This window comes from Dermacentor albipictus, chromosome 3, assembly GCF_038994185.2.
Source record: "Dermacentor albipictus isolate Rhodes 1998 colony chromosome 3, USDA_Dalb.pri_finalv2, whole genome shotgun sequence".
NCBI lineage: Eukaryota > Metazoa > Arthropoda > Arachnida > Ixodida > Ixodidae > Dermacentor > Dermacentor albipictus.
In genome coordinates this window covers 3658081-3683401 of record NC_091823.1, presented here as the reverse complement: position 1 = coordinate 3683401, position 25321 = coordinate 3658081, and the positions used below count along the sequence as shown (strand labels likewise).

General features: G+C 45.4%; 1 protein-coding gene across 2 annotated transcripts; it reads left to right on the top strand.

Moving 5' to 3' along the window:
- The first annotated feature begins 8565 nt into the window (after positions 1-8565).
- Positions 8566-24707, top strand: LOC139057171 (gem-associated protein 8-like). 2 transcript variants are annotated; one of them, XM_070534965.1, is made up of 4 exons: positions 8567-8890; positions 9034-9087; positions 14673-14798; positions 24269-24707. In XM_070534965.1, exons 1-4 carry the CDS (start codon positions 8716-8718, stop codon positions 24463-24465), a joined length of 552 nt encoding a protein of 183 aa, XP_070391066.1. In that variant the 5' UTR covers positions 8567-8715; the 3' UTR covers positions 24466-24707. The 2 variants fall into 2 exon arrangements, with proteins under 2 accessions (XP_070391067.1, XP_070391066.1); XM_070534966.1 differs by lacking the exon at positions 9034-9087 and having other exon boundaries at positions 8566-8890.
- Positions 24708-25321: the final 614 nt, after the last annotated feature.

Below are 25321 nucleotides of genomic sequence, written 5' to 3'. Positions count from 1 at the left end.
GTCTGCGCAACAAGTGCAGTGGGTGTTCGCCGCTTTTCAATGAGCCTCTCGCCAACTTATTGGGTCTCATTTTTGAAGCCTCGAAGGTGAGGGGCCGATGCAAGTGAGGACTCTTATTCCGAATGATTGTGCTGCTGGAGAGTCGTGGCTGTTGCGCCGAGGCGCACCAGTTCCTGAGAGAATTAACGCACGGGGGCAAATCGGTCCTGGTGAACAAGTTCCTAGCTGTCATTCAATATAGACGCCCCGTTTTGGAACAGCCTGTAAGTCCGCAAACTTGAGTCAGGCAAAGGAAACATTTTTTTTTTTACAGTCCCATTAAAACAGGGTGTCCAATGTAGTACCACACTTATCTTCAACGAACACGGCAGATCTAGAAATATGTTTCGGTATATGTGAGGCATGCCGTTCCTTTAGATGCTTCAGTATTGTTCTCATGATAGTGCACCGTATTACTGAAAGCAGCCGTTTATATTGCAGAAGCTGCTTAGTTGAGCGGACGTACAGTCGGGAACGGCATTACATTGAAGGTATGAAATATAATATAAGCGTGACATGTTTTTGTCAGTAATCAGACTCGAGAATAATTTCTTTCGTTTACATCACTAGAAAAAAGCCGAAGGACGCAGCTACCTTCTTTTTTTCTTGTTCCTTTTCAATTGAACAAATTCTACCGTTTTACGTGTGGCGATATCCTTATGAGGCACCCTGTTCAGTTCTCACCACCTGGGGTTCTTTAACATGCACCTAAACAGAATTATGAATTACGAATCGAATTCCGCGACCTGGTTTGGGCCTGTGAGCTCGAGTTTAGAAGCGCCATGCCATATCCGCTTAACAGCGAAGGTGTTCAGGGCTACTTTCCCCACTACCACGACCGCGTGCAGAAAAAATCACGAAGATAGTACACTACCGGGCCGACCCGCGGCAGAGGTGCAGTTCGCCATTAAGGGGCCCCCATACACAGCTTCGCTGGTGATCCTTCACAGAGTGGAAGGGCACTGACTTTTGTTGTTGTCAAGCATGGACTGGACATAAAATTTCACCCGGCTTACGGGCCGAAGATTAGCATATATAATCGCTACCTAAAACTGTTTTTGGCTCCCTAGTGCCGTCCGCAATAAAAAAGAACCGTGCCAATTACTCCGCGTTCTTTTACGCGAGGAAGACGGAAACATGAATGGTATGTTGCACTGCAGTTTTTTTTTCTTTTTCTATCAGAGTACTTCCCGTAAATCTGAGTACAGGGTGCTGGATGGGCCGATATGTTTTATTTGTTTGAAGCGGTAAGCAGGACGTTTACATGTGTGTGTGTGTGTGTGTGTGTGTGTGTGTGTGTGTGTGTGTGTGTGTGTGTGTGTGTGTGTGTGTGTGTGTGTGTGTGTGTGTGTGTGTGTGTGTGTGTGCGCGCGCGTGTGTGTGTGTGTGTGTGCGCGTGTGTCTGTGTGTGTGTGTGTGTGTGTGTGGGGGGGGGGGGGGGGGGGTGGGTGGGTGGGTGGGTGGGTGGGTGTGTGTGTGTGTGTGTGTGTGTGTGTGTGTGTGTGTGTGTGTGTGTGTGTGTGTGCGTGTGTGTGTGTGTGTGTGTGTGTTTCTGGCTGCGCTTCGCAAGACCTACTGATGAAAAACTATATGCGCAAGAATACACACGATGGATACATACTGCTTGAAGAACAAGTAAACTATTTGTTCTCCAAAGGGAACCGTGCACTGCCATAGTAAAATGAAAGTCGACACTGCGGCCGCAATGCACGCGCAGTCACCGGGCAGCATTAAAAATCGGTAAAATGAAATAAAGGAGAGAAACAAAGGCATCTATTTCAAGGCATAAATACATGTCATATACAATTATAAACATCATTTGGGCGGTCTGATCGCAAACAGTGCCGTTATCAGATGGCAAGAGTACTTGGCACCTGGGGGTGCCGCGTCCCAGTGCTTACATGTACGCATCAACCCAACATCATCCGATACATTGACCCCGGCACTCCCTTTCTACACGGGCTGACTGGGCGGGGTGCTTTGGTTCGGGCCCACGGTCCTTCCCGGACAAGGGGGCTGTTGTGGTGCAGCACAACTGAATTACTGCACTCAACACACAAGCAGCCATGTCGGTCTTACAGGACATAAGCCTGACTGACCCTCGGACTGCCTTGACGCAAAAATAGGTCAAGGCATACAACCATGGCGACCACCAAAGCCATCCGCGCAGCAGCGCGACCACACGAGGGTGTGCCACGACCGGTTGCATCTCTGGGCTCCACTGAGCCAAACAAAACCCCGTAGAACGACTGGTACACAGGGCCGAGCCGAGCGACCTTAGGAGCATGCGTCATAACTTAATGGAGAGCTTTCCACCTGATTCATCAAAAATAACGGCAGGAAGAGCCCACACTTCGAGAAACTTCTTGTCGCCCAAGCGATGCCACCCCCGGGTGAAATGTAACCCGGCCTCCTTCCGTGCTTTCGCGAGCACTTCGTGAAGGACCGGCGCCCGTTCCCCGAAAATTACATCCGTGTGCCAACCAAACTTGATATGAGCACTCGGCGAGAAGAAGCACGAACTGGTTGATCGCCTGATTGGGCAATGGGTGCAAAAATCAAACCGTCTGGTATGGAACACCTGGGAGCTTAAAGAGACTAGCAATACTTTGGAGAAGAGCTGCAGGAAGCAAACACTGCGTAAAGATATTAACCGAGCCCTCACGACCGCCACAAAAGGGGCACACTCCACGAGCCGGGACGGCTTTGAGGGGTCTGTAACTCAACGGCAGACACACTCGCGCCAGGCGGTACATGAACGTAGCTCGCCTAGCGTAGAGGAAACTGGCCGTGATGAGCTTCCAGTTTGGCCTGCGGATGGACAGGTCGTACCTTTCGCAATGCGGGGGGAGACCTGAGGTGAGCATATCGACTAATTCTTGGAGTTGAAACTACGTAGATGCCGGGGTGTACCTTGCGGAGGCTTACCAGAGAAATGGCAGCCACCGCATAAATGGTGGACGGGGAACCTGACCGAGGCACACAGTGGGAAAATGTGCTCTGCGAAAACACGCAGAGTCGAGTGCTAAGAAGAAAGTAGGTTAAGCTTCGAGTTAGGAGCATATTGGAGTTAAGAGCGACCTCGGTCCACCTGATGTGTAGTGCAGTAGCCACGATGCCCAGGTCGGGAATTCCGAGTCCTCCCTTATCCCTAGGCAATTTGAGCACCTGCCTAGCTACACAACCAGTTGTCCCCTTCCAAAGAAAGCGAAAGAGGACCCTCTCCAAGATAAGCTTGGTTCGGGTTGGAACAGGAGACACACATGCCACATACGTCAGGAAGGAAAACAGAAGTGAGCGAAGAATTGTCGCTCGAGCAGTCAATGGACATGACAACACACTGAATTCCTGAATCCTGGTTTCGAGCTTCTCCTTAGCCTGTTGCCAGTTTTCAGGAGAGAGACCGTCTGGTTCGAATTGGAAACCTACAATGCGCAACCTCGTTTTCACGAGGAGACCATGTACGGGCTGCGGACTGGACGGAGTGGAGTTCAAGTACATGTCTGCACTTTTCGACCTATTCAACCTTGCACCGCTCGCCTCGCAGTAACTGTCCATGACCTCCAAGACGCTGCAAGCTGATGCCTCGTCCGGGACGACAATGGAGGAGTCATCAGCATAGGCAAAGAGTGCAACCGGAAGGGAACCTGGTGGAAGGATAGGAACCTGCCAATTCTACTGTCACAGGATGACCTCTGCAGAAGCGGTTCAAAGGCGAGTACGTAGAGGGCAGGTGAGAGAGGGTCCCTATGCCGTAGAAAGCTTGGACCATCTGCAGAAAACCCACACTAAAGCCAGCCTCTTCCAGAACACAGAAAAGGTACCTATGGCTAATGATGTCGAAAGCCTTCTCCTGATCGAAGGAGCAAAAAAGACCCGGAAGTTTCCTGGTATTTGCCAACAGGAGAAGGTCCCTCACTGCTACACCGTGAAGCTGAGTGGAGCGCTCCTGGACACAACATGCCTGGTATGGACCCAAAACAGTGTTGAGTACTGGAGTGAGTCGCATACACAGGCACTTTGCTATGAGCTTATAATCGCAGTTCAGAAGTGTGATTGGACGCCATGCTCTCAGATCGGAGTTTCTCGACTCGTCCTTACAATGGAGAGTGATTAGCCCCTCTCGTTGAGACGCTGACGAAGTCCCTTCACTGAGTAGCCTCAGTGGTGCGAACGGCTTCCCTAACAGTGTCCAGAACTTAACATAAAATTCGACTGTCAGACCATCGGGTACTGGACTGCGATTATGCTTCATAGGCTTCAAAGCCGAAAATAGCTCGTCCTCATCTATGGCTGAGTCACACACTTGTGGCGGCTTAGCTGGTGAAGCAAAAGGAAAGACAGCTGGAGAGGCAACTGATTCGGCATACAACGTCATGTAAAACTGCCTCACCAATGCAAGAACTCCATCTGGTGAATCGACTATGCTACCACTTGGATCTACTACGGAACAAAGAGTTGTGCTCTTCCTTGAAAGATGCCTACGTAGGACGTTGCGCGCGAAGCAGTACGAACGGCCCCGCCGAGCAGAATCGCCAGCAGTTTTCAATGGCGCGACTTTGATGCGGCCCTATCCAGTTCGATCGCAGCGCTACCATAGAATTTTTCGTCGTCGCGCGCCTTACCGCAAAGCATGCGCCGCCCCAGCCGCTCGAACCACTCAACCGTATTCTAGTACACTCTATAGAATAACCACTTCTATGGGACGCTCGCCACCAGTGGAGTTTACATGTACATTGACGCCGCGGCCCGCAAATTCTTGTAATATACAGCCAGATATACACCCCAATGGGTGTAAACTTTTTTTAATGTACACTCACACTCTTAGAAAAATTTACACCCTTTGGGGCTGCGAGCCCGGTACTTTCCAGTCACGAACGGCATACGCCTTATAAGTGTGACGCATCATTCTCGACAGGAAAGTAGCGAGCGCCGAGTTTTCCGGAAAGGAAACGCAAGCAAGGCAGATGACGATTATTGTTGTGGGACAAATATACAACCCAAAGGGTACAACCGTTTTAAGAGTGCATAGAAAAATGTACACCCTTTGGGGCTTATCTTGTCCCACAACAATAATCGTCATCCGTCTTGCCCGCGCTTCCTTTCTTTAACGCTGCGAACCCGGTACTTTACAGTCACGAACGGCATGCGCGTTATCAGTGTGACGCAGCATTCTCGACAGGAAAGTAGCGAGCGCCGAGTTTTCAAGAAAGGAAACGCAAGCAACGCAGATGACGATTGTTGTTGTGGGACAAATATACACCCCAAAGGGTGCAACCGTTTTAAGAGTGTAGTGTCAGAAACGTTTACACCCTTTGGAGTGTATATTTGCCACAGAACGATAATCGTCATCTGTCTTGCCCGCATTTCCTTTCTTGAAAACGCTGCGATCGTTACTTTCCTGTCGGGAATGCTATGTCATGCTGATAACGCGCTTGCTGTTCGTTACTGGGAAGTACCGGGCTCGCCGCGTTAAAGAAAGGAAATGCGGACAAGACAGATGACGATTATCGTTGTGTGGCAAATATACACCCCAAAGGATGCAACTGTTTTTAGTGTGTACACTCTTAGGCAAAGTTACACCCTTTGGCATGCCCCTTCTGCCGCACAACGATAATCGTTATCTGTCTTGATGCGTTTCCTTTCTTTAACGCTGCAAGCCCGGTACTTTCCAGTAACGAACGGCACGCGCGCGTTATCAGCATAGAACAGTTTACACCCCTTGGAGTGCCCCTTCTGATAACGCGCGTGCCGTTCGTTACTGGAAAGTTCCGGGCTCGCAGCGTTAAAGAAAGGAAACGCATCAAGGCAGATAACGATTATCGTTGTGTGGCAGAAGGGGCAAGCCAAAGGGTGTAACTTTGCCTAAGAGTGTAGAGTGTATGTTGTTTCACCAATAGGTGTTCATTGGTTTCACTGCTGCTCAGCAGTCATGGAGGCATTACGGAATCAGGGTGTACACGAGCAGTATGTAAAAATACTGAAATATATCTATAGCGGCTCCACAGCCACCGTAGTCCTCTATAAAGAAAGCAACAAAATCCCAATAAAGAAAGGCGTCAGGCAGGGAGATACGATCTCTCCAATGTTATTCACAGCGTGTTTACAGGAGGTATTCAGAGACCTGGATTGGGAAGAATTGGGGATAAGAGTTAATGGAGAATACCTTAGTAACTTGCGATTCGCTGATGATATTGCCTTGCTTAGTAACTCAGGGGACCAAATGCAATGCGTGCTCACTGACCTGGAGAGGCAAAGCAGAAGAGTGGGTCTAAAAATTAATAAGCAGAAAACTAAAGTAATGTTTAACAGTCTCGGAAGAGAACAGCGGTTTACGATAGGTAGCGAGGCACTGCAAGTGGTAAGGGAATACATCTACTTAGGACAGCTAGTGACCGCGGATCCGGATCATGAGAGTGAAATAATCAGAAGAATAAGAATGGGCTGGGGTGCGTTTGGCAGGCATTCTCAGATCATGAACAGCAGGTTGCCATTATCCCTCAATAAAAAAGTTTATAATAGCTGTGTCTTACCAGTACTCACCTACGGGGCAGAAACCTGGAGGCTTACGAAAAGGGTTCTACTCAAATTGAGGACGACGCAACGAGCTATGGAAAGAAGAATGATAGGTGTAACGTTAAGCGATAAGAAAAGAGCCGATTGGGTGAGTGAACAAACTTGAGTTAATAACATCTTAGTTAAAATCAAGAAAAAGAAATGAGCATGGGCAGGACATGTAATGAGGAGGGAAGATAACCGATGGTCATTAACGGTTACGGACTGGATTCCAAGGGACGGGAAGCGTAGCAGGGGACGGTAGAAGGTTAGGTTGGCGGATGAGATTAAGAAGTTTGCAGGGACGACATGGCCACATTAGTACATAACCGGGATAGTTGGAGAAGTATGGGAGAGGCCTTTGCTTTGCAGTGGACGTTGATGATGATGGATGATGATGATGATGGTGGTGGTGGTGGTTTCACTTGCCAAGACAAGCCAAACTCGATCCTTTCCAGGGTTGCCAGATTGGGCTATTAATAGCCAAATTGGGCTGCTTTTTGCCCGAGTTGGCGTCAGAATTTTTCTTTTTGACTATGTGGCTATTTTTGGGCTACTTCTTTTTCCTGTGTAAAAAAAGTAAAAATAGTTAAGCAGAAATGAAAAGCACGCTGGAATTAAAATGCAGAAGACAGCGGGTTAAAGAAATTGAGCGCGTCTGTTGCAAAATCAAAATTTGCAAGTTCTATGTGAGAGCTAGAACACATATGCATGACAAAAGGTCAATGATCGTGTCCTTTTGATAATTTTAATTAAGAAAGCTGGCCTCAGGAAACACGTCGCCATCCGCGAACACCCGCGCGCGCGCCAGCGAACATAGACTGTTGCTATATAGCTGTTTCCACATGTGAGCTTTCGGCGTTCTAGATACGTTTTAAGCCTGAGATGGTTTTAGCTCCAGTTGACGATGCGCCGCGGGTGACCTCGGTGCCAGAACGGAGGAACAACACCGAGCTGAACCTAACCGACATTTGCCGAATTTTCTGCCTGCCGCATGACGCCTGCGTGGCAATTCGTTAGGACCCTTCCTGCCCAAATTGGCCCTGCTCCATCACCAACGTAGAACATATTCTCTTCCGTTGCCCCACAGCCATCACAGCCATCCGTTCCCTACACAACTCCAAACCCTCATCCTGTGTTTGCTATCATCAAATGCCGCCGTCGAACGATGTGTTCATGCAGCCAGGTCTCGCTCAATAAAACCAACCTTCGAAATAGAATGCCGAACAAGACATTGGTAGCGCTCCTCCACGTGATGTTTGGCCTGGCCAGGAACGGAGGCTGCTGCAATGATTTTAAACCGGACCAAGAATTTTTGCCCCGTTTCAGCTCTGACATTTTGTACGGACCAGCAAAGCAGTTCCACTTCGCAATAAGCTCCTGATGCTCAATCATAGCATACTTTTTTATGTCTATATGGCGTACTATATTTTGTACCAACCGCCACCTATTGTGTAAGACTTTGTCTTGCAATTTTCTGTAGTTTTGTTTTAGTGTATTGTGTGGTATTAAGCGAAATTATCATGAGCTGGAAGTAATATAATACCGAACGCATGAATGCATGCCATTGCTTAGCGTGTTTAGAGCGCGGTGCTATTTGTGTGTGGTTCTTTTCGTGATTTTTTGGTGCTCAGGGAAAATAAAACAGTGCATTTGCAATGAAGACCGCATTTGCCTTATGAATTTGCTTGCATGCCAGCGTTCTTGCGCTTCTTGCGCTTGTGCATCATCTGCAGTCTTCCTCTGTGACAATGCGCGCGTAGGTCATGAGTGATCAAGCGTGAGAAAACTAATATAGAGGTAATCTTGCGGAAAATTAATTTAGTATGCTTAAGAAATGACTTCACAAAAAGACAAAGCTTTTTGGCTACTTTTGGGCTACTAAAATGTTTCACTTTTGCCTGCATTTGGGCTACTGCGGAGGCCAATTTGGCCACCTGTGGTTGGAGCGATCTGGCAACCCTGATCTGATTCCTTTTTGTATTTTTAAATTGGCGTATGCAGTTACAAAGGCTCTATGCATTCTGATTTGGGCGGTTTTGGTTTAATGGTACAAATAAGTGATTAGAAGTGCTTCGTCGTGTGTTCGCGGCGGTTTTTCTTCTAGTGCGCGTAGTCGGCATGCGACCTTACGCATCACTCAATACTGAGTCTGAGTCATGCATGCGTGGTCGATGGTACCAGAATCCACTGTTCAAGCGCTACTGGCATCACTATCACAACACACTGAACTGGTTTCAACATCACCAGCAACTTTTGCGTGATGTCGCCGCCCAAAGCGCAGCGTCGACTGATTGTGAGTCTCAAACTGAACATAGAATCGTCAAGACACCGCTTAACAGCATTGAAGTAACGTCTGGAGCGTTTGCTGCTTTAATTTTGCGAAGAGTAGCGCATTTAAATGGTGCTTTCTTTCCTCCCCATAATTTTCCATGTTAGGTAACACCTATAATGAGAGGAGGCCTCTTCAAACTTGCCAAGAACTGTCCACATGTAAGTGTCATGCAGTTTCACTACTACTGTATGCACTTGGCGACGGGAATAGGCGATGCTGGGAGCTTCGTATTTCTTGTAAATCTAAAAATGTTAAAACACCTCCCGTCACGAGGAGGGTATTACATAAAGACACGAGCCACATAACACATCTTGGAACGCGACACACCATAGCATAAATATTCGCGTACGAATAAATTACAAAAAGAAAAAATTGGTTGTGCAGTACAAAAGGTAATCCAAAGCAATGAACACAATGGCACAACAAAATGAAAGCAGGGGCGGGTATTTTGTGAGAGTCCACCTAGTGGACTGTCCATTTTGGCTGCTGCTGATTGGCTAGGGCCGCCCATCTCCTCTCCTACAGCTGCATCCAATCAGCAGCGGCCGAAATGAACAGTCCACCAGGTGGACTCTTACAGAATACCCTCTCAGGCTCAGCACATTACGTGCACACAAAATACTTCAAACTTAATGAGGCAATCTTCGTTCCATCTGCTTAATGGTATGTGTTGTCCCCGCATCTCAATACAGTTTCTTAAAACTGGATCCTTGCTGGTGCCGGAAGGGTGACCTCGCACTCTCACTTGACATGATTTCAGATGAACACATTTGCTATTACAAGACGAGTCGCAAGAAATTTGCAAAGGGGCAAAATGCAAGAGTAGCCGTGTACTGTGCACTGGGTGCAGGTCGAAGAGCCCCACTGAGGTGGTAAAAATTAATCTGGAGTTTCCTGCTACGGCATACCCATTATCATATTGTGGTTCTGACACATAAAACACCAGAATTTAATTTTCAATACTTGAAAACATTTTAACAGTAAGGACCAAAATAAAGTAACACTAGATATTATGGTGACATACAATGAATATTTTAGGTGGCGTGCTCCCCACTCCCTAGAGTTTGCTTTGTGCTTGCAGTTTAAACTTTTGAATAAATTTTGTGAAAACAAACTAGACAATCTTTGCTGGAGTAGTGGGGGTAAATCGTCGGGCAGTGTTCTCTGCAGTTGGGCTCCATGTAGCATGCTGTGGTCATGAATGCCATTGATTAGGATGAGTCCTATCTTTCCCTCACTTGCACTGCGTCTTCCTTTCATCTGCCCTTTTGGCGTCCTGAGGGTCAAAACAATGCCTAACCTCCTTTCCAAGATGGTGTTTCACTGCTTGGGCATCAGTGCATCTTTGTATTGCGCAACACCGCTCCTTCGTGTCAGGCCTTGTTTGCCAGCATAAGCAGCTCAGCTTGACATCCTTTGTTTCCGCTACAGCTAGAACTCGCAATGCTGGGACATTGCAGAAAATTCCGGGTGATAGTGGGAGATTGTTTGACAACACAGAAAAGTGACCAAGCAATGGCTTTTCGCCATGACCTGAGCAGCATACGGCAGCAGAAGACTAGGCACCTTCGAGAAAATTCTCAAGTCTCAGTACACCTGGGAATCATTCATAAGATGACTGGCTTTCCTTTGTTGTGTTTCCCTTTGTGCCTATCAAGCTACTTGGCTGTAATGGGCATTTGCAAAATCTTGAATCTTCACAAATGGGAAAGATTGTCATCCATCCGAGAGCAGCACAAAGTTTAAATATATTATGCAGATCCCACGGGCTGTGGGAATCAGTGTAAGTGAAGCTTTCTGTGCTGTTTGCTTTGATTGACGATAGGTAACGGTGATGTTGATGATGAGTGTTTCATTTCTTCAATGTTTAGTGCAAGACGAGAGTGCTGAGTTTATGTTGAATGTTACATTGTGTGCACCACTGCTGTTTGTCTTCATTGTACACGTAACACACAGGAAGAGGTGTTTGCTTGAGGCGTTGTTGTGCACCTTACTCCATAACCTCTGAAATAGTTGAGCATATTCATTTCCTCTTATGGCACATTGCACCATGGCAGAAGCATTAAAGTTTAATTGAATTATGGGGCTGTACATGCCAAAACCACAATCAGACTATGAGGCACATTGCAGTGGCAGGCTCCAGATTAATTTTGACACCGTGGTGTTTTTTAACATGTCCCTAAATCTAAGTGCATGAGAGTTTTTTATTTCACCCCCATTTAAATGCAGCTGTCACAGTTGGGATCTAATCCACGACTTCGTCCAATGCCATAGCTGCAAAGCTACTGCAGCAGGCGCCGAAGTGTTGACGTGCGACCGCTTCGGTAGTATCACTTAGACCCTGCGGTGCGCTATATTCAATGTGGCTCTGCTTCTGCACACCCTACTTAAGTTGTCCACTTGACATACTTCAATGGTGTTTATTTTTCAGAAATAGCAGAAATGTACCGTCATGTACGTTGAACTGAAATTTATCCGGCTTCCCTGCAACCACTGTCGTGTCTATAGTAGTCATGTCTACATCTTCTCTGGTGAGATGTGTTAATGGCCACGCGATGCAAAAAAAAATTATAAATAAACTGCCGGTAGTAGGCGCAAAGGCCCAGAAAACATCGCACCGCCTTTTTATCAGATGGCATCGGGAAATTAGTGATGGCAGCAATTTTATCAGGGACATGTTGGACACCTTAATGACTAACGACGTGATCGATGAATTGAGGTTCTTCAAAACCAAAATGGCACTTTTCAGGGTTCAAAGTTAGACCAGCTGAGCGTATTGCTTCAAATTCCATCTTCAGTCTTCGTAAGTGCTCTTCGAACGTGGCGGAAAAAACAATCGCATCGTCATGATATACCAGGCAGGTTTGCCATTTGAGGCCTGAGAGTACCAGGTCCATTAGCCGTTGAAAAGTTGCTGGCGCAGAATACAAACTGAAGGGAAGCACCTGAAATACATAAAAGTCCGTCGGGCATCACAAATGCAGTCTTTTCACAGTCTCTCTCATCAACTTCGATTTGCCAGTAGCCGCTTTTCAAGAGCATCGACGAAAAGTGACATGCGTTTCATAGCCTGTCCAGTGAATCATCGATACACGGTAGTGGATAAACATCTTTCTTGGGATCTCGTCGAGTTTTCAATAACTGACGCAGAAGTGCAGCTACTGCCCTTCTTTTTTACCAATACGACAGGCGGTGCCGAAGGATGGCCGAATAACCCCATCCTTGAGCATTGTCTTCACTTTTCTTTTTATTGCCTCGTACACTGTGGTGACACACGGTAAAGATTCTATCGAGTGGGTCTTGCGTCAGCTTCGGTGATAATGCGGTGCTTAGTGGGCGACATGTGGCAAACTTTTCATGCAGGTGAGACGCAGCTGTGAAACTGATTGACGAGCTCAAGAAGGCTGTTGTATTTGACGGGCGATAAAGTTTGACTGACATCAACCACAGGTGCAGGCCTAGGCACGGTAGACACCGCATGCTCCACTAAGAGGTGGTCTTGTATTGGGGTGAATTCGTCGAAGTAAGCAATAGCAGTGCCTTTAACAATGTGTCAACATTCCCTGCTAAAATTTGGTAGCAGGAGCTCAGCATGTCTGTCAAGTAATAACATTAATCAGTGGGTTAAGCAGTTGAAGGCTACGCAGTTTGTTGGACAAACCCCGTTCTGGTAGGCCATCGGTAAGTGACGAGTCTGTAGAGGCTATATGGGAGAGCTGATCGAACTGCACTGAACAGGTATGAAACTTGGAGAGTTTTCCTTTTATTTGGTGAAGATATCACATTTATATCTTGTTTCGTTGATTTCCTGTGACTAGTCGAAAGTGCACCATGACTTTACAGACGCACTGTGTGTGTGCGTGCGTGTGTGCGCATACATACACAAACATACAACTGGGACCACTGGTTATGTGCTGGCAGCTGTCCTAGCCGAGTAGACAACTTCGACTATGTGCCTCTTCTTGGCCAGTCCCCCCCAAATTGATTTGCTACTATTTTGAGACGAGGAGCATGAAACCTTAAATGACAACTTCGGCACTGGGTATTTGCTGCTGAGTATCATCAGTGAGAAACAAATGAGTTACTTAGACAACTTGTGCAACCACCTTTCATAATCACTTGCAGTAATATAAGCAGGAGCATTGATAAACTTAGACATAGCATCGCTTCACACGGACTTCAGAACGTGCATTAGCATAATTTTTTGTCTGTGGACAAACTTTGGTCTGTGATCGAGTTTTTGATGGTTGCGGAGAGTACCGTAGAGCATTAAAGTTACAGACAGTGGAGGAAAGTCCATTGGTGCAGTCACTATAAATGTTGTCTTTGTATGCCCAGGCATGCTGTTGTGTTGGCCACTACTACATGCCAACATGAAACTCTGGGCCAGTGATTGGTAATGTGACACAAACCCCAGCCACTGTGCTTCCTATATTAAATTTAACATGGCCAATTCTGTGTATTTGGCTTTTAAAATCATATTAAGTGTTGTTTATTACATGGTACTTAACAAGAAATTTCTTTATGCTGTAAATTTATAGCACATTCCAATACCTGGGTTTTATCGGTAATGCAGATAGAGCCCTATAATTTGATGCGGGATTATGAATGCCACCCTTGCGTACAAGGCATATGCAGGTTAGTTTAAGGTTGGAAGGGAAAATGCAATATTATGTACATGCAGCAGATAGTACGAGCTATGGTTTGGGAGATAAGACTCAACATACTTGGGAGGTACAGCACTTATTTAATCAACACCTGTAACGATGCTATTACGGGTCCTGTTTATTACTAATTCTTTAGAAGGGGTGACTAGTGCAAAACTAATTGAGTTAGGCTGTCTTGACCTTTATGACAATGGTACTTGGTCACTCTGACTGGAAAGTGACAAGCTGTTGCCAATATTCATTTATGGCCATAGTTTGGCATACTCGCAAGTCCACTGATTCGTACTCACTCCAGGCTGATTTCAAAGATGGGTAATGTAGCATCGGTGAGTAACGAAGGAAGGTTAGTATGAATGGACATGTGTATGCACGTCAGTGGGTGCTCAGTGTCAGTGGAAGCAAGTATGAACACCAGTGAGTTGTAATGTTCATAGGCAGAAGGGGGGGGCGGGGGGCGCTGTCTCATCACCTGTGTCTCAGGGAAAGGTTTCTCAGATGTTATGACCTGTTTGCTTCTTTTCGTAAAGCTGTCTAATACAATGCCCACCTGCTTTGGTTTCACTGATACTGGCAGTATCGCAAATAATAATGTGCATATTGAGCTGAGCTTAGTGCAGTCGCACATTTGGTACATCATTCTTCTTGGTGTTTTCAGTGGAGACGGTTTCGCTCATTAATTTGTAAACGAAGGTACCACTGGACTTGCTTTTTCAGTGGCGAAAATTTGTTACTAGCATTTTCTTCGGCTGAGATCTGTTTCAGATGCACTGCTCTAGTCAGTGTTAGGTATTTGTAAAGCACTGAAGAAAAGTGCTATATGCTTGCATAAATGCACAGTTAATTCTGCCATTGTGTGCAAGTCATGGCCAGATGTTTGAAGTGCAGTACGATGATTGGGGAAAATTGCAGGAGAAAGAGCAAAGGCTGTTTGGAGACACTTTCATGAGTTGGCTGAATTAATGATGTAGCAAACAGCAGTTGTGGAATGTGGGATGGCTGCCCAAGTAGTATGCAGACTGCCACTTGCCTTCCCAACTGTGCACAACTGCTGTGCTCTTATACTTTGTTGCTTTTAGTGCAGGCTTCGCAAACAGGGCAGGATGATCACTTTGAGACTCCTGAGGAGGGTGACTTTGAGATGCCAGTGACTGAAGAGCTGATTGCTTTCTTTGAGCACAGTGCACGGCATCGTAAAAGTCTTGGTGAGTACCCCACATTGTTATAACCTTAAAGCAAGGTTCATTGGCATTTCATGGATTGTTGCATACAATCTAGCACTTTTTTTTCTCTTGCCCACTGCTGATCCATTATCTTTCCAGTTCTGCATTATTGCATTTGCATTTTGCAATTCAAAGATTTGTATGTACTAAAATCTGTAACCACTTCTGCTATATGACCCATAATCATATCACCTGTTGATTTGTTCTTTTCTAGTGTCATTTCTTTTGTATGTACTAATACATGTACCCACTCCTGCTATGTCTCGAAATAGAGACAGCAATATTTGTAAATAGAAAAAATAAATAAACATGAGGCAGAGATTCCCCTTGTTTTTGCAGTTAAAGGATAATTACAATTCAACTTATACAAAATGACTAATTAGAAAATTATTTAGTGCAGTTGTTAATTAGTAGCAGTGGGTAAATATTCAGTTTCTAATAAAATTAGAATACATGCTAACTATTCCTATTCAAAGCTGCTTTCTTGGATTATTCTAAAGTTTTTTACAAGGTTCCACACAGCAAACTGCTACACATTATTTAAGTGGCACCTTTTTCTTGAAAGTGAGCAACATACTGGAATGGGTGTGACATGAGCTCTGCACTCCAATTCATCGGTTCCTCTCATTTGAGGGGGTGCCTATCGCTTTCCAGGGTGCATTTATGGTAACCCTTCAAGGTCTGACAAATCTGTCCGACGACAAAGGAATGGTTACAGCACAGGGCGAAACACTTTTCTAGAAAATTATGAAGTGTGTGCATAGCATGGGTCTGGTATCTCTGGGCTGTTACACTTCATTGCTGACGTTGCCTATGGCAAAAAAAATGTTTGGAAAACTACAGGAGAGAGCAAGTGATTTATTATGGCAAATAAATTATGCCGAATCCCACAAGGTGCAGGAAAGGTTATGAAATTATTTATGATTGTGATTATGAATTGAAACCAAAGCTTTTTATCTCAAGCGAAAAATAAACGCGTGAACTTGGAGGCTGACCTTTCAATAGGCTTATCAAGAACTGACCTTGTTCAGTCTGCGAAAAATGTTAGGTGTGTTATTTGATAACCATGTGTCATGGACTGATCACATAGACTTCCTCGCAAGAAAACAGCTGAAATTACTCACGCTGCACTCTCTGTTAGACTTCAGGCTGTCATGAGCCTATCGTAAAGGTGAGAAACAAAACCAGTCATACATTACGTCCTTAACACAGTTAGTTAGAAACCGAACAGAATACAGCACACGATCACCCGAACAATGGCATGTGCCACATCCTCGAACCAACTATGCTTTTCAAATGCTATATCATTACTTACCACGCCTCTTAAATCTTTCAGGGTCAATGACATAAACGTATACGGCGTCGCGAACAAGTTCAAAATGGTCGACATTGTATATTTACGGCGCCGTCTGTACGTTTAAGAAGCACGCCAATTTCCTAACTTATTCTTTTCTGTCATGTGCTGCCACTATGTGGGAATATGGCGAATTTTTTTCACGCGCCTTCCCTCTCTTAGTTTTCGTTACATGGTTTGTTTTAGAGCTAGTATGCTTCCGCGCGTCTATATACTACTGCGCGCGGGTGGGCGGCGGTTTGGGTTTTGTTTCGCGGGCGGTTTTGGCTTCTTACGCTTGCAAAACTGGTGGCTATCTCGTTACTAATCGCTCAAAGGGTGACAGCTTGTTTCTCGCTCGTTTAGTGCTCACAGGGGTGCGCATAGGAAGGATGCCGCCGTGCATGCGTTTCCATTGCTTTTTTTTATATTTGAGACTCATGAAAACTTATTGCCTCTGGTTGGCTATCAGATGAAGATTAGCAGAAGTTTGGCACACATTTTACTTTTTTGACGGGCACACAACCACACAGTTTTCTTTAGTGCGCGCACCTACGCAGTTCGATTACGCTATGGACATAAATATTAGTGTAAGAGCAGGAAGATTTGACACTTGCGAAATATTCTCATGTGCGCATTTTCAAAGCCTTGACCTATGTGTATAACAATGCATCAAATCTTTAATTCTTATAAGTTTATTTCCTTTTTTATTGTTGTTATTCATGAATAAAGAGTACATATATACTAACGCAAAATATTTTGTTCTCACTTAAAGGTCACCCTAAAGAAATTGCGGTACATTTTTTTCGAAACAAGTCCGTAAGAAGAATTGGAATCTGCAGTAAAAGAATCGACCCTGGGTGGTCACATATAGCGGGGGAAAATGTGACCCTCAAAGGGTTAAACACACTCGTGCGCAATAACATCAATGTCACTTCTTGCTCTGTTTCGCATTTGTACAAGTTTTTCAGCGAAATTTGATCGTGACCGAATTTGCTGTTTCATGCTGCTTTCTGAAATTGTAAAATTTTGCAATTTGCTGCTTTTTTTCTCATGTGTAAACTGCAGATTGCTTGATCTCTTGCCGTGTTTTCTTATATTGAAACATTCTTTTTTTGCCAGCACAAGTTGGCACGTGGAACTGGCTCTGCAATGGTAGTGCCATTCACGACTTTGCTCTGTTTCATGCAGGTGTTCGCAGGAATCGATTCTTGACAACTTTGTCACAACATTGAGCTTTACAGCGACTGCACAGATTCATCACTGGGACCATTCCGGCTTAACGGATTAGCTAATCAAGCTAGAAGCGGAAAATGTCAGGCCGCCGAATTTGGAAGGTGCAGTTTCCTGGACAACGAACCTTCGGCGACCTACGTACATCACTTCGAGCTACAAAAGTCATGGAACATCAGTCGCTCACTGGGGCGTGGATCCGGCTCTGCGATGGCGGTGCCATTCACGACTTTGCTATGTTTCATGCAGGTGTTCGCAGGAAGCGATTCTCGACAACTTTGTCTCAACATCGAGCTTGATGGCGACTGCGCAGATTCATCACCGATACCGTTCCGGCATAACAAATTAGATGATCAAGCTAGAAGCAGAAAATGTCAGGCCGCCAAATTCGGAAGGTGCAATTTCCTGGACAACGAACCTTGGGCGACCTACATAAATCACCTCGAGCTACAACAGTCGTGGAACATCAGTCGCTCACTGAGGCATGGAACTGGCTCTGTGATAGCGGTGCCATTCACGACTTTGCTATGTTTCATACAGGTGTTCGCAGGAAGCGATTCTTGACAACTTTGTCACAACATCGAGCTTTGATAGCGACTGTGCAGATTCATCACCGGGACCGTTTCGGCATAACAAATTAGATGATCAAGCTAGAAGCAGAAAATGTCAGGCTGCCAAATTTCGAAGGTGTAGTTTCCTGGACAATGAACCTTGGGCGACCTGCATACATCACCTCAAGCTACAAAAGTCCTGGAACATCAGTCGCTCACTGGGGCGTGGAACCGGCTCTGCGATGGCAGTGCAATTCACAACTTTGCTGTATTTCATGCAGGTTAGTCTTTGCAAACCCTGTGGCTTTTATGGCATTGCCGGTTCCATCCCCATTGCTTTTCGCATCTGTACCTTCTCACATAGATAATAGAACATGCGTTTACGTAGGCGTTGTCACTTTGTGCTTTTTCATCATTTTGCTTTCTATCTTTTGCTATTGCTTGTGTGCAGTAATGTTGTGCTGAATCCCGACCCTGATACTGCCCTCCTAAAGGAACTTTTAAGTGGCCAAAAAGAAATCAAAGAAAAGTTGTCATCCATAGAAAACTTCCAGGCTGAACAACAGGTTGCTATGACTGATTTAAGAAGCCACTTGGGTGAGCTTGAAGCAAAGATAAATAAAATTGATGAACTACAGTCGGCAGTTTCAAACAGCCGGATAACAGTGGAGCAGAATCGGGCTAGAATCGACACTCTGGTGCCTAAAGTTGATGACATTGAAAACAAGAGCAGACGTAATAATCTGGTCTTCTATGGCGTTGACGATAATGATGGACATGAGAGGGCAGTCAAATCTGAAAGCACAGTGTCAGAACTGTGGCGGTCTCATTTAGAAATAGAGCAAGTTAGCATTGAAAGGGCACACCGATTAGGCAGGTTTAGTTCACAGAAAAAACGGCCACTAATAGCTAAATTTGCCAGTTATAAAGATAAGCAGAGTATTCTAGTTATGGCAAAAAAGTTTAAGGGCACATGTATTAGCGTCTAGAAGGATTTTCAGAGACTGTGCAAAAGAAAAAAAGATGTTATGGGATTACACCAAAATGCACTGCAAAGAGGGTGATAAAGTAAGCCTTCGTTATGAATCTTTGTTTCTCAACAACATGAAGTACACTTATAATGAGGCACTTCGTTCAGTAATACAATCAGGGTGACAGTGAAGCAACGGTACGAAGCTCAAAGTATTGCTTGTCAATTGTAGAAGCATTGCAAATAAGGTTGATTTCGCTAACCTTCATATGACTAATCCCACTGTCATTCTTGGAACCGAGTCGTGGCTGAACAGTGAAATTAGTGACAATGAAATATTTCCCGTAAATTATGCGGCTTATCAGAGAGACAGAGATCGACAAGGGGGCGGTGTGTTTATATTAGTTAAATAGAAGGTTTATTCTAAAATTAGAAATAGAGCCACGAACAGCTGAATCTATCTGGGTGAAGTTACGATTGCAAAATGGAAAGACTGTGTTGGTCTACTCCTTGTATAGGCCTCTGGGAAGCCAGATTAATGTAATCAGTGATTTGAAAGAGGAAACTGGAGACAGTAAATAATGAACATATTGATACACGCACCTTCCCAACTTAGTGGCTGTGGCATTGCACTGCAAAGCTCGAGGTCACAGCTATGATTCTGGCCCCGACAACTGCATTTGGATGGGGGTGGAAATGTGAGAAACACTCGGCATGTGCTTAGATTTGGGTGCACGTTGAAACACCCCAAGTGGTCAAAGTTATTCCACGAGTCCTCCACTACAGTGTGCCTCATAATCATATCGTTGTGGGGCACATAAAGCCCCAAAATTTAATTTAAATAATGACTTTTAAGCACGCAAAGGCTGTGGGAGGATTGATAGATTTAATTTTGCAGGTACATGATTTCCTTGTCTAGTAATTATATAAATACAGTGCTGATGCATGAAGGGCCGCACATAACAATGATAAAGGCATTGATGATCTCACGTGTGCACTGATCACCATGCCTCTTGATGATGCTGACTTCCTTTACTTTCGGGCTGTACCCATATGACCAGCTATGAAAAGCCAGGTTACCACCATTCATCTGTGTTATGTTGTTAGCATGCTCCCAGGGACAATCAGTGAGGTGATCATTGTCTGATCCGTGTAGAATCAGCTGCAGCTCAAAGGGAGGTCATAGACGACCTTCATGATGCAGCTTGTGAAGGGCAAGGTTCTGCATATTGTCAGGATTGGGGGCTCAATCCCGTCACTCGTGATCCCTTGTCAAGATTGGAGTCCGGCATGAATTAGAAGGTAGCTGGCCCATGCCGTCGTCCAACTTATCCACGCTGAGGACGTTGATGAAGGGAAGGACTGCTTCTCATCGAGAACGAGGAATATGGGTTTATTTACAATATTTATATCAGTCTAACATGACTGTTTGAGAAAGTACAGCAGTCTAACATGACTGCTTGAGAGAGAGTGTCAGTGCAACATGACTTCTCAAGAGAAGTGTGTCGAGCATCCGCACAACAGCAGTTTTTAAACACTCGGTCCTCTGGCCATACAACGCGGCGAACGTTCGTTTCGTCGGCGCAAACTAGCCGCCTCCCGCAGGACGGCCTACGCACACAAAGGCACACGCGTTGGAATGTCTGGAGCCGACGTCAGAGGGGCCCCGTAGCACTCGGAGCCGTTCCGGGTAGCGCGTTGGGGAGTTTGGGAACAATAGTTGGCCCGCCGAACTCATTCCGTCACAAAGTCGATTTAGTCACGCTGTGGCTAGAAGTTGGCAGCAGAGCTCCCGGTATGTTGCCCTCATAGTCGTAAGTGGGTGGCAATCTTGCACCGCAGCTGACCATTCTTAACAGCGCTGGGGGGTTGTCTTCACAGTCGTAAGTGGGTGGCAATCCGGCACTGCAGCTGGTCATTCTTAACAATATTCTTAACAATATCCCTTCCTTTCCAAATGTACTCAGAATCCCCCTGTCATTCATGAATCATTTTGTGATGTGTCTGTGTGTTGCATTGACTGCTTTTTTTCTGCGTGCTATATTTTCCCTCCCTGTGCAATAAACAACATTAGTTGGAAGTTCTGTGCCAGTGTTCCCTTAATTTTATAGTTCCATTTTCACATTGTTTGTCGTTGTACCAACATAAAACCCACAAACAACCATTTTTAGGTAGTATATTGCCCAACTAATGTGTTGCTGCACAAAGAAGCAGAGGGGAAGCATCATGTTCCTCATTATTCAGTATTTGTATTGCCTTATGTTGAATATGTGACATGAAACTTCTGGTGCACAACAGCAAGTACCTTGTTTATTGCGAGATTGTCAGTTATCTACAGAAGTGAAGACGAGCATGCATGTCATCAGAATGTGTCATCTGCAGCGCCGGATAGAATTTGTATTTATTCAAGCAAAAATTAGTGCAACAATGCACAGGTCCTTTCATTTTGTTTTATCAGTCTCAAATGCTCATTCCTCTCTTATTTGCTTAATCAAGGTGGCCTTTGTTTTGTACCGTTATGTGTGGAGAGACACAAAGGAACTAATTACTATGTATTTACAAGAGCAGCGCAGCCAGAGACCAAGATGGAAACTAACTCATGCCAAGCCCAGATGCCCATCTTTCTTTGCACCATGTCTTAAGCATCTGTTGTATCGCAACAGTACGAACCTGTAATTATATGAGACTCGTCTGTTGGTGTGCCGCCAAGCTGAAAACTGGTAGGTACCATGGCCAATAGCAGACAAGACAGGAATCCCTGTGCAGCATGGGTAGGTTGTGTAAATACCAGTACAGACAAACTTTAATGTAACGAACATGGATATAACAAATTATTGGATTTAGTGAAGTAAATATAAAATTGCGCAGCGAAAATAGCGTAAAAAATTCTAGACATCGAAAACGCTAAATCCAACATGGTATCAGTCCGTATGCTTCGCATGTGCGGCCACAGATGTGTGCCTGCATGGAAGTGCAGTTGGCAGTTCCTTTCTTCAAGGCCTTCAACCTGGCACAAGTTGGATATTCAACCAACTTAAGTTTTCAAAGTGAATGCTATCAGAAAATATACAAACTATTGCGTATCCATATGAGCTTGAGGCTTTATACCTTCAGGTTATAATTTCAACATATCAGAAAACAATGTTATCTTTCTCAGGCACTCGAACAACTGAACCTCTAGGAGGCTGACTATTAATGTGTGGGCTGAAGGAAAAGCCTGGATTCGAGTAGGATAATCTAAAATATTTGGTCAACTTAAAAAAGAACAGCTGCTCTGGGGAAACATGGCCATGTGGCAGATCGTCTCCTGATGCATCGCTGGGAGCCGGCCTAGTTGGAATTGATTAATTGTGAAACTTTGCACTCAACGAATGGGGACAAAGAAAGATACACAAGGACAAGCGCTCGTCCTTGTGTATCTTTCTTTGTCCCCGTTTGTTTAATGCAAAGTTTCACGATGTCTCCTGATGCCGAAAATACTCTGTATGCTCATCCACATCTCAGTCATGTCCGTGATGATGTGCTTTTCGAACCTTGCCGACTAAAGCGTCACATGTAAATCCACACGTGGATATGGGACACATGGATCGTTTTGGGACATCCATGGAACTTATTGTGTCGGCTGGGTTATTGTGAACCCAGCAAACACAAAAGACAAGGTGTTTCACAGGATAGTTATTTGTCGCATGTTTGCTTAGTAAAAGGCTATGCTGAGCGTCTTTCATTGTGAAATAAATAGCATCACCCTGCACTCTAAATGCCGAAGTCGTCGCCATTCTTTGAAATTTACGTGCACTGTTTTGTAAGATTATGTAGTGCAACATCCTTACGCTATTGAGATGTGCCTATTGAGATGTGCCTATTGAGTTCCCATTGGTTTGTGGAGAGGCAGAAGGCATTGAGCAGGGCGACTGAGTTGACTATGGTGTATGCATATGGTGTACGCAATGGGCCAGCACGGCCTAAAACATGGCCGGGGTCTCTGGCTCGCCAGTTTGTCATTGGGCCATTGGGCACAAGATGGGATGAATTTTTTCACACGGAAAAGGAGTCGCTGTGGACCCTGCATGCTTGCTTAATCACCTGCACATGTTTCCAGGGGCGAGGACATCATTGTTTCCCAAAAGATGCCCCCAAACTCAACGAATCGCCATCGGAAGGGCAACTTGGTAGCCTTCACACGTTTGCTTGCAGGGCGAAAGGTTTCTTAATTTCCATGAAACTGCCTTGAAACGCGACCAGTCATCCTTGAGGTGCAAGTTGGTTGTTGGACACAATGCCGGTTAATTACCTGATGCCTTCATTCACTACAGCCTTGGTGCCTGTCTGCTGCTTCCTTACGCGGCAAGCCGCGTGGTTGTTCGGTGTGTTACCTGACTGATATAACAGAGGCTTGACCGCTTCACACACTTGAATTCCTTCACTCAACCTCAGCGTGTGATTGCTGCACCTACTATGTGCGCATATTCTGAAATCCCTCCACAGACTCAACCAAAGCGAGCCAACTGAATCTACTGCTTGCCTATCATGTGAGGGACTGTTTCCCATCATCCCATTCCTCAAAATTTTTTATAACTAGGCTTCAAGATTGTTATTGACGCTCCCTCTTAGTTTTTTCCTTCCTCCATTCATGAAACACTGCCATAGCAAACATGACGACCACAAACGAAGTTGCCGTCATGTTGACTTGCAGCAAACCTCAGATTTGGTTGCCAACTCCCCACGAAGCGGCGCTTGGTTTCAGTGCGGCCGGTGGAGCATCTAGGGACATATTCTGCAACGATCACTACGGCAATACTATTGCCTTCACGTGACCTGGTGCTCAACCAGCCAATCAGCTCATCCAATTTTGCTCTATCTAAGCAGCTGTCAATATGTTTGCACTCATAGACATTGTTGAGCGTGAGATCAGAAGTTAGACTGACGACCGCAGTAGCAGAGTACCAATTCACGTGCGGTTCCCTCCTTGTCCGAGAAGTGTATTGGCGGCATGTGCGTCTTGGTCAGCAGCTTGGTTTGGTTTGCAGTCAGTAAGCCAACTTGCCGATCCCACGCAAACACAGATTACACAGTTGCGTCTTCGCAGCGGTGCAGGGTGTATGTATGTAATTTATTGTTTGCCTTGTCAGCATGGCAAGGTGTCGACAGGTTGTCAAAATCTGTAGGAGACCCTTTGCTGGCCCATCTGAAGCACCCCGCTTGCATTTCTTTTGCATAGACTTGATCGCTATGTTTTTTCCTCCACTAATATGTGCATGCATGTTTATAATGAATATAGGATATAACGAAGGTATTTTCGTGTCCGAAGCAACATTGTTAAACGAAGTTTGCCTCTAGAACACTGTATTGTCTGCTTACATTGCAGGCGACTCTGGGGTCGAGCAGAAGTATCAGTGGCGGCAAACGACAGCTTCAGCCTCCTGCCGGCACCACCTGCAGCTGTACGGGCCGGCAGCCGCAGCCGCAGTGCGAGGCATGGAGACTGCCATGCAGCTCTCCTTCGAACACTTCACCGACAGCCAGCAGCCCAAACCATGGCCAAACATCCCGCTCAAGCTCTGACCTTGCCATTAAATGACACGGATATGTATTGTGTGTTCTAGTCCGCCAGTGAAGAATGGCCATCACACAAAATTTGCATCCAAGCTTGCTTTCCTGTATAGAACGCGAATGAAGAAGCCATCATTGAAGGCTGGATGAACGTCACAGCGTGTGATCACCTTTACAGAATCGTGTTCCTTTGAGAGAGCTGATGTGCTACACGCAAGGGCAAAAATAAATGGAATGAAAGATTGAGACACAGCCATGCTGGCTTTGTCTACAAACGGCTCTTCCTTGTCCGCCAGCAAGCGACCCTAGCTTTCTTTTGCAACCTGCTGCACATCCCCACACCATCCATGAATCACAAAAACCTCAGGAGCATATCAGCACACATGCGAAGTGACAGTCTCGCTGCAAACCATAATGCCAAATGGTACCACGACATGGTATATCTTTTAATCCAGCACCCTAGTTGAAACTCCATAGCAATCCCTACTATCCCTATAATCCTGGATCTTCATTCCAAGGGCTATCCATCAAGCAAGGATCTGTTACGGATGGGGCGCTTGCAGCCAGCAATGAAACTTTTCTATACTCTGTCTCAGAAATAGTTTGCAGCACTGCCGATGGCACAAGGCATACACAGTTAATATCCTAGTGCAGCGGAATATAGCTCCGGGTGCAACTGTCTGATTATTGGCGGGATTAGTGAGTTTTATTTTTTCTTGGTACATTATAGATTACAGTGATATGTGACATGTTAGAACTCTTGCACGTGCACATCGTATACCGCAAATTCCCGTGATGGTGAGCAGACTACACGGCCTGGATGAACACATCTCAAGGGGCATTCAGCCTTCCTATTAGCTAAGAACTC

Excerpts from the sequence above, each read along its gene's own strand:
- LOC139057171 (XM_070534965.1), top strand. The coding sequence starts at position 8,716 with ATGCGACCTTACGCATCACTCAATACTGAGTCTGAGTCATGCATGCGT. Across the intron at positions 8,891-9,033 it reads AAGCGCAGCGTCGACTGATT|GTAACACCTATAATGAGAGG; the intron begins GTGAGTCTCAAA and ends TTTCCATGTTAG. Across the intron at positions 9,088-14,672 it reads TTGCCAAGAACTGTCCACAT|TGCAGGCTTCGCAAACAGGG; the intron begins GTAAGTGTCATG and ends TGTTGCTTTTAG.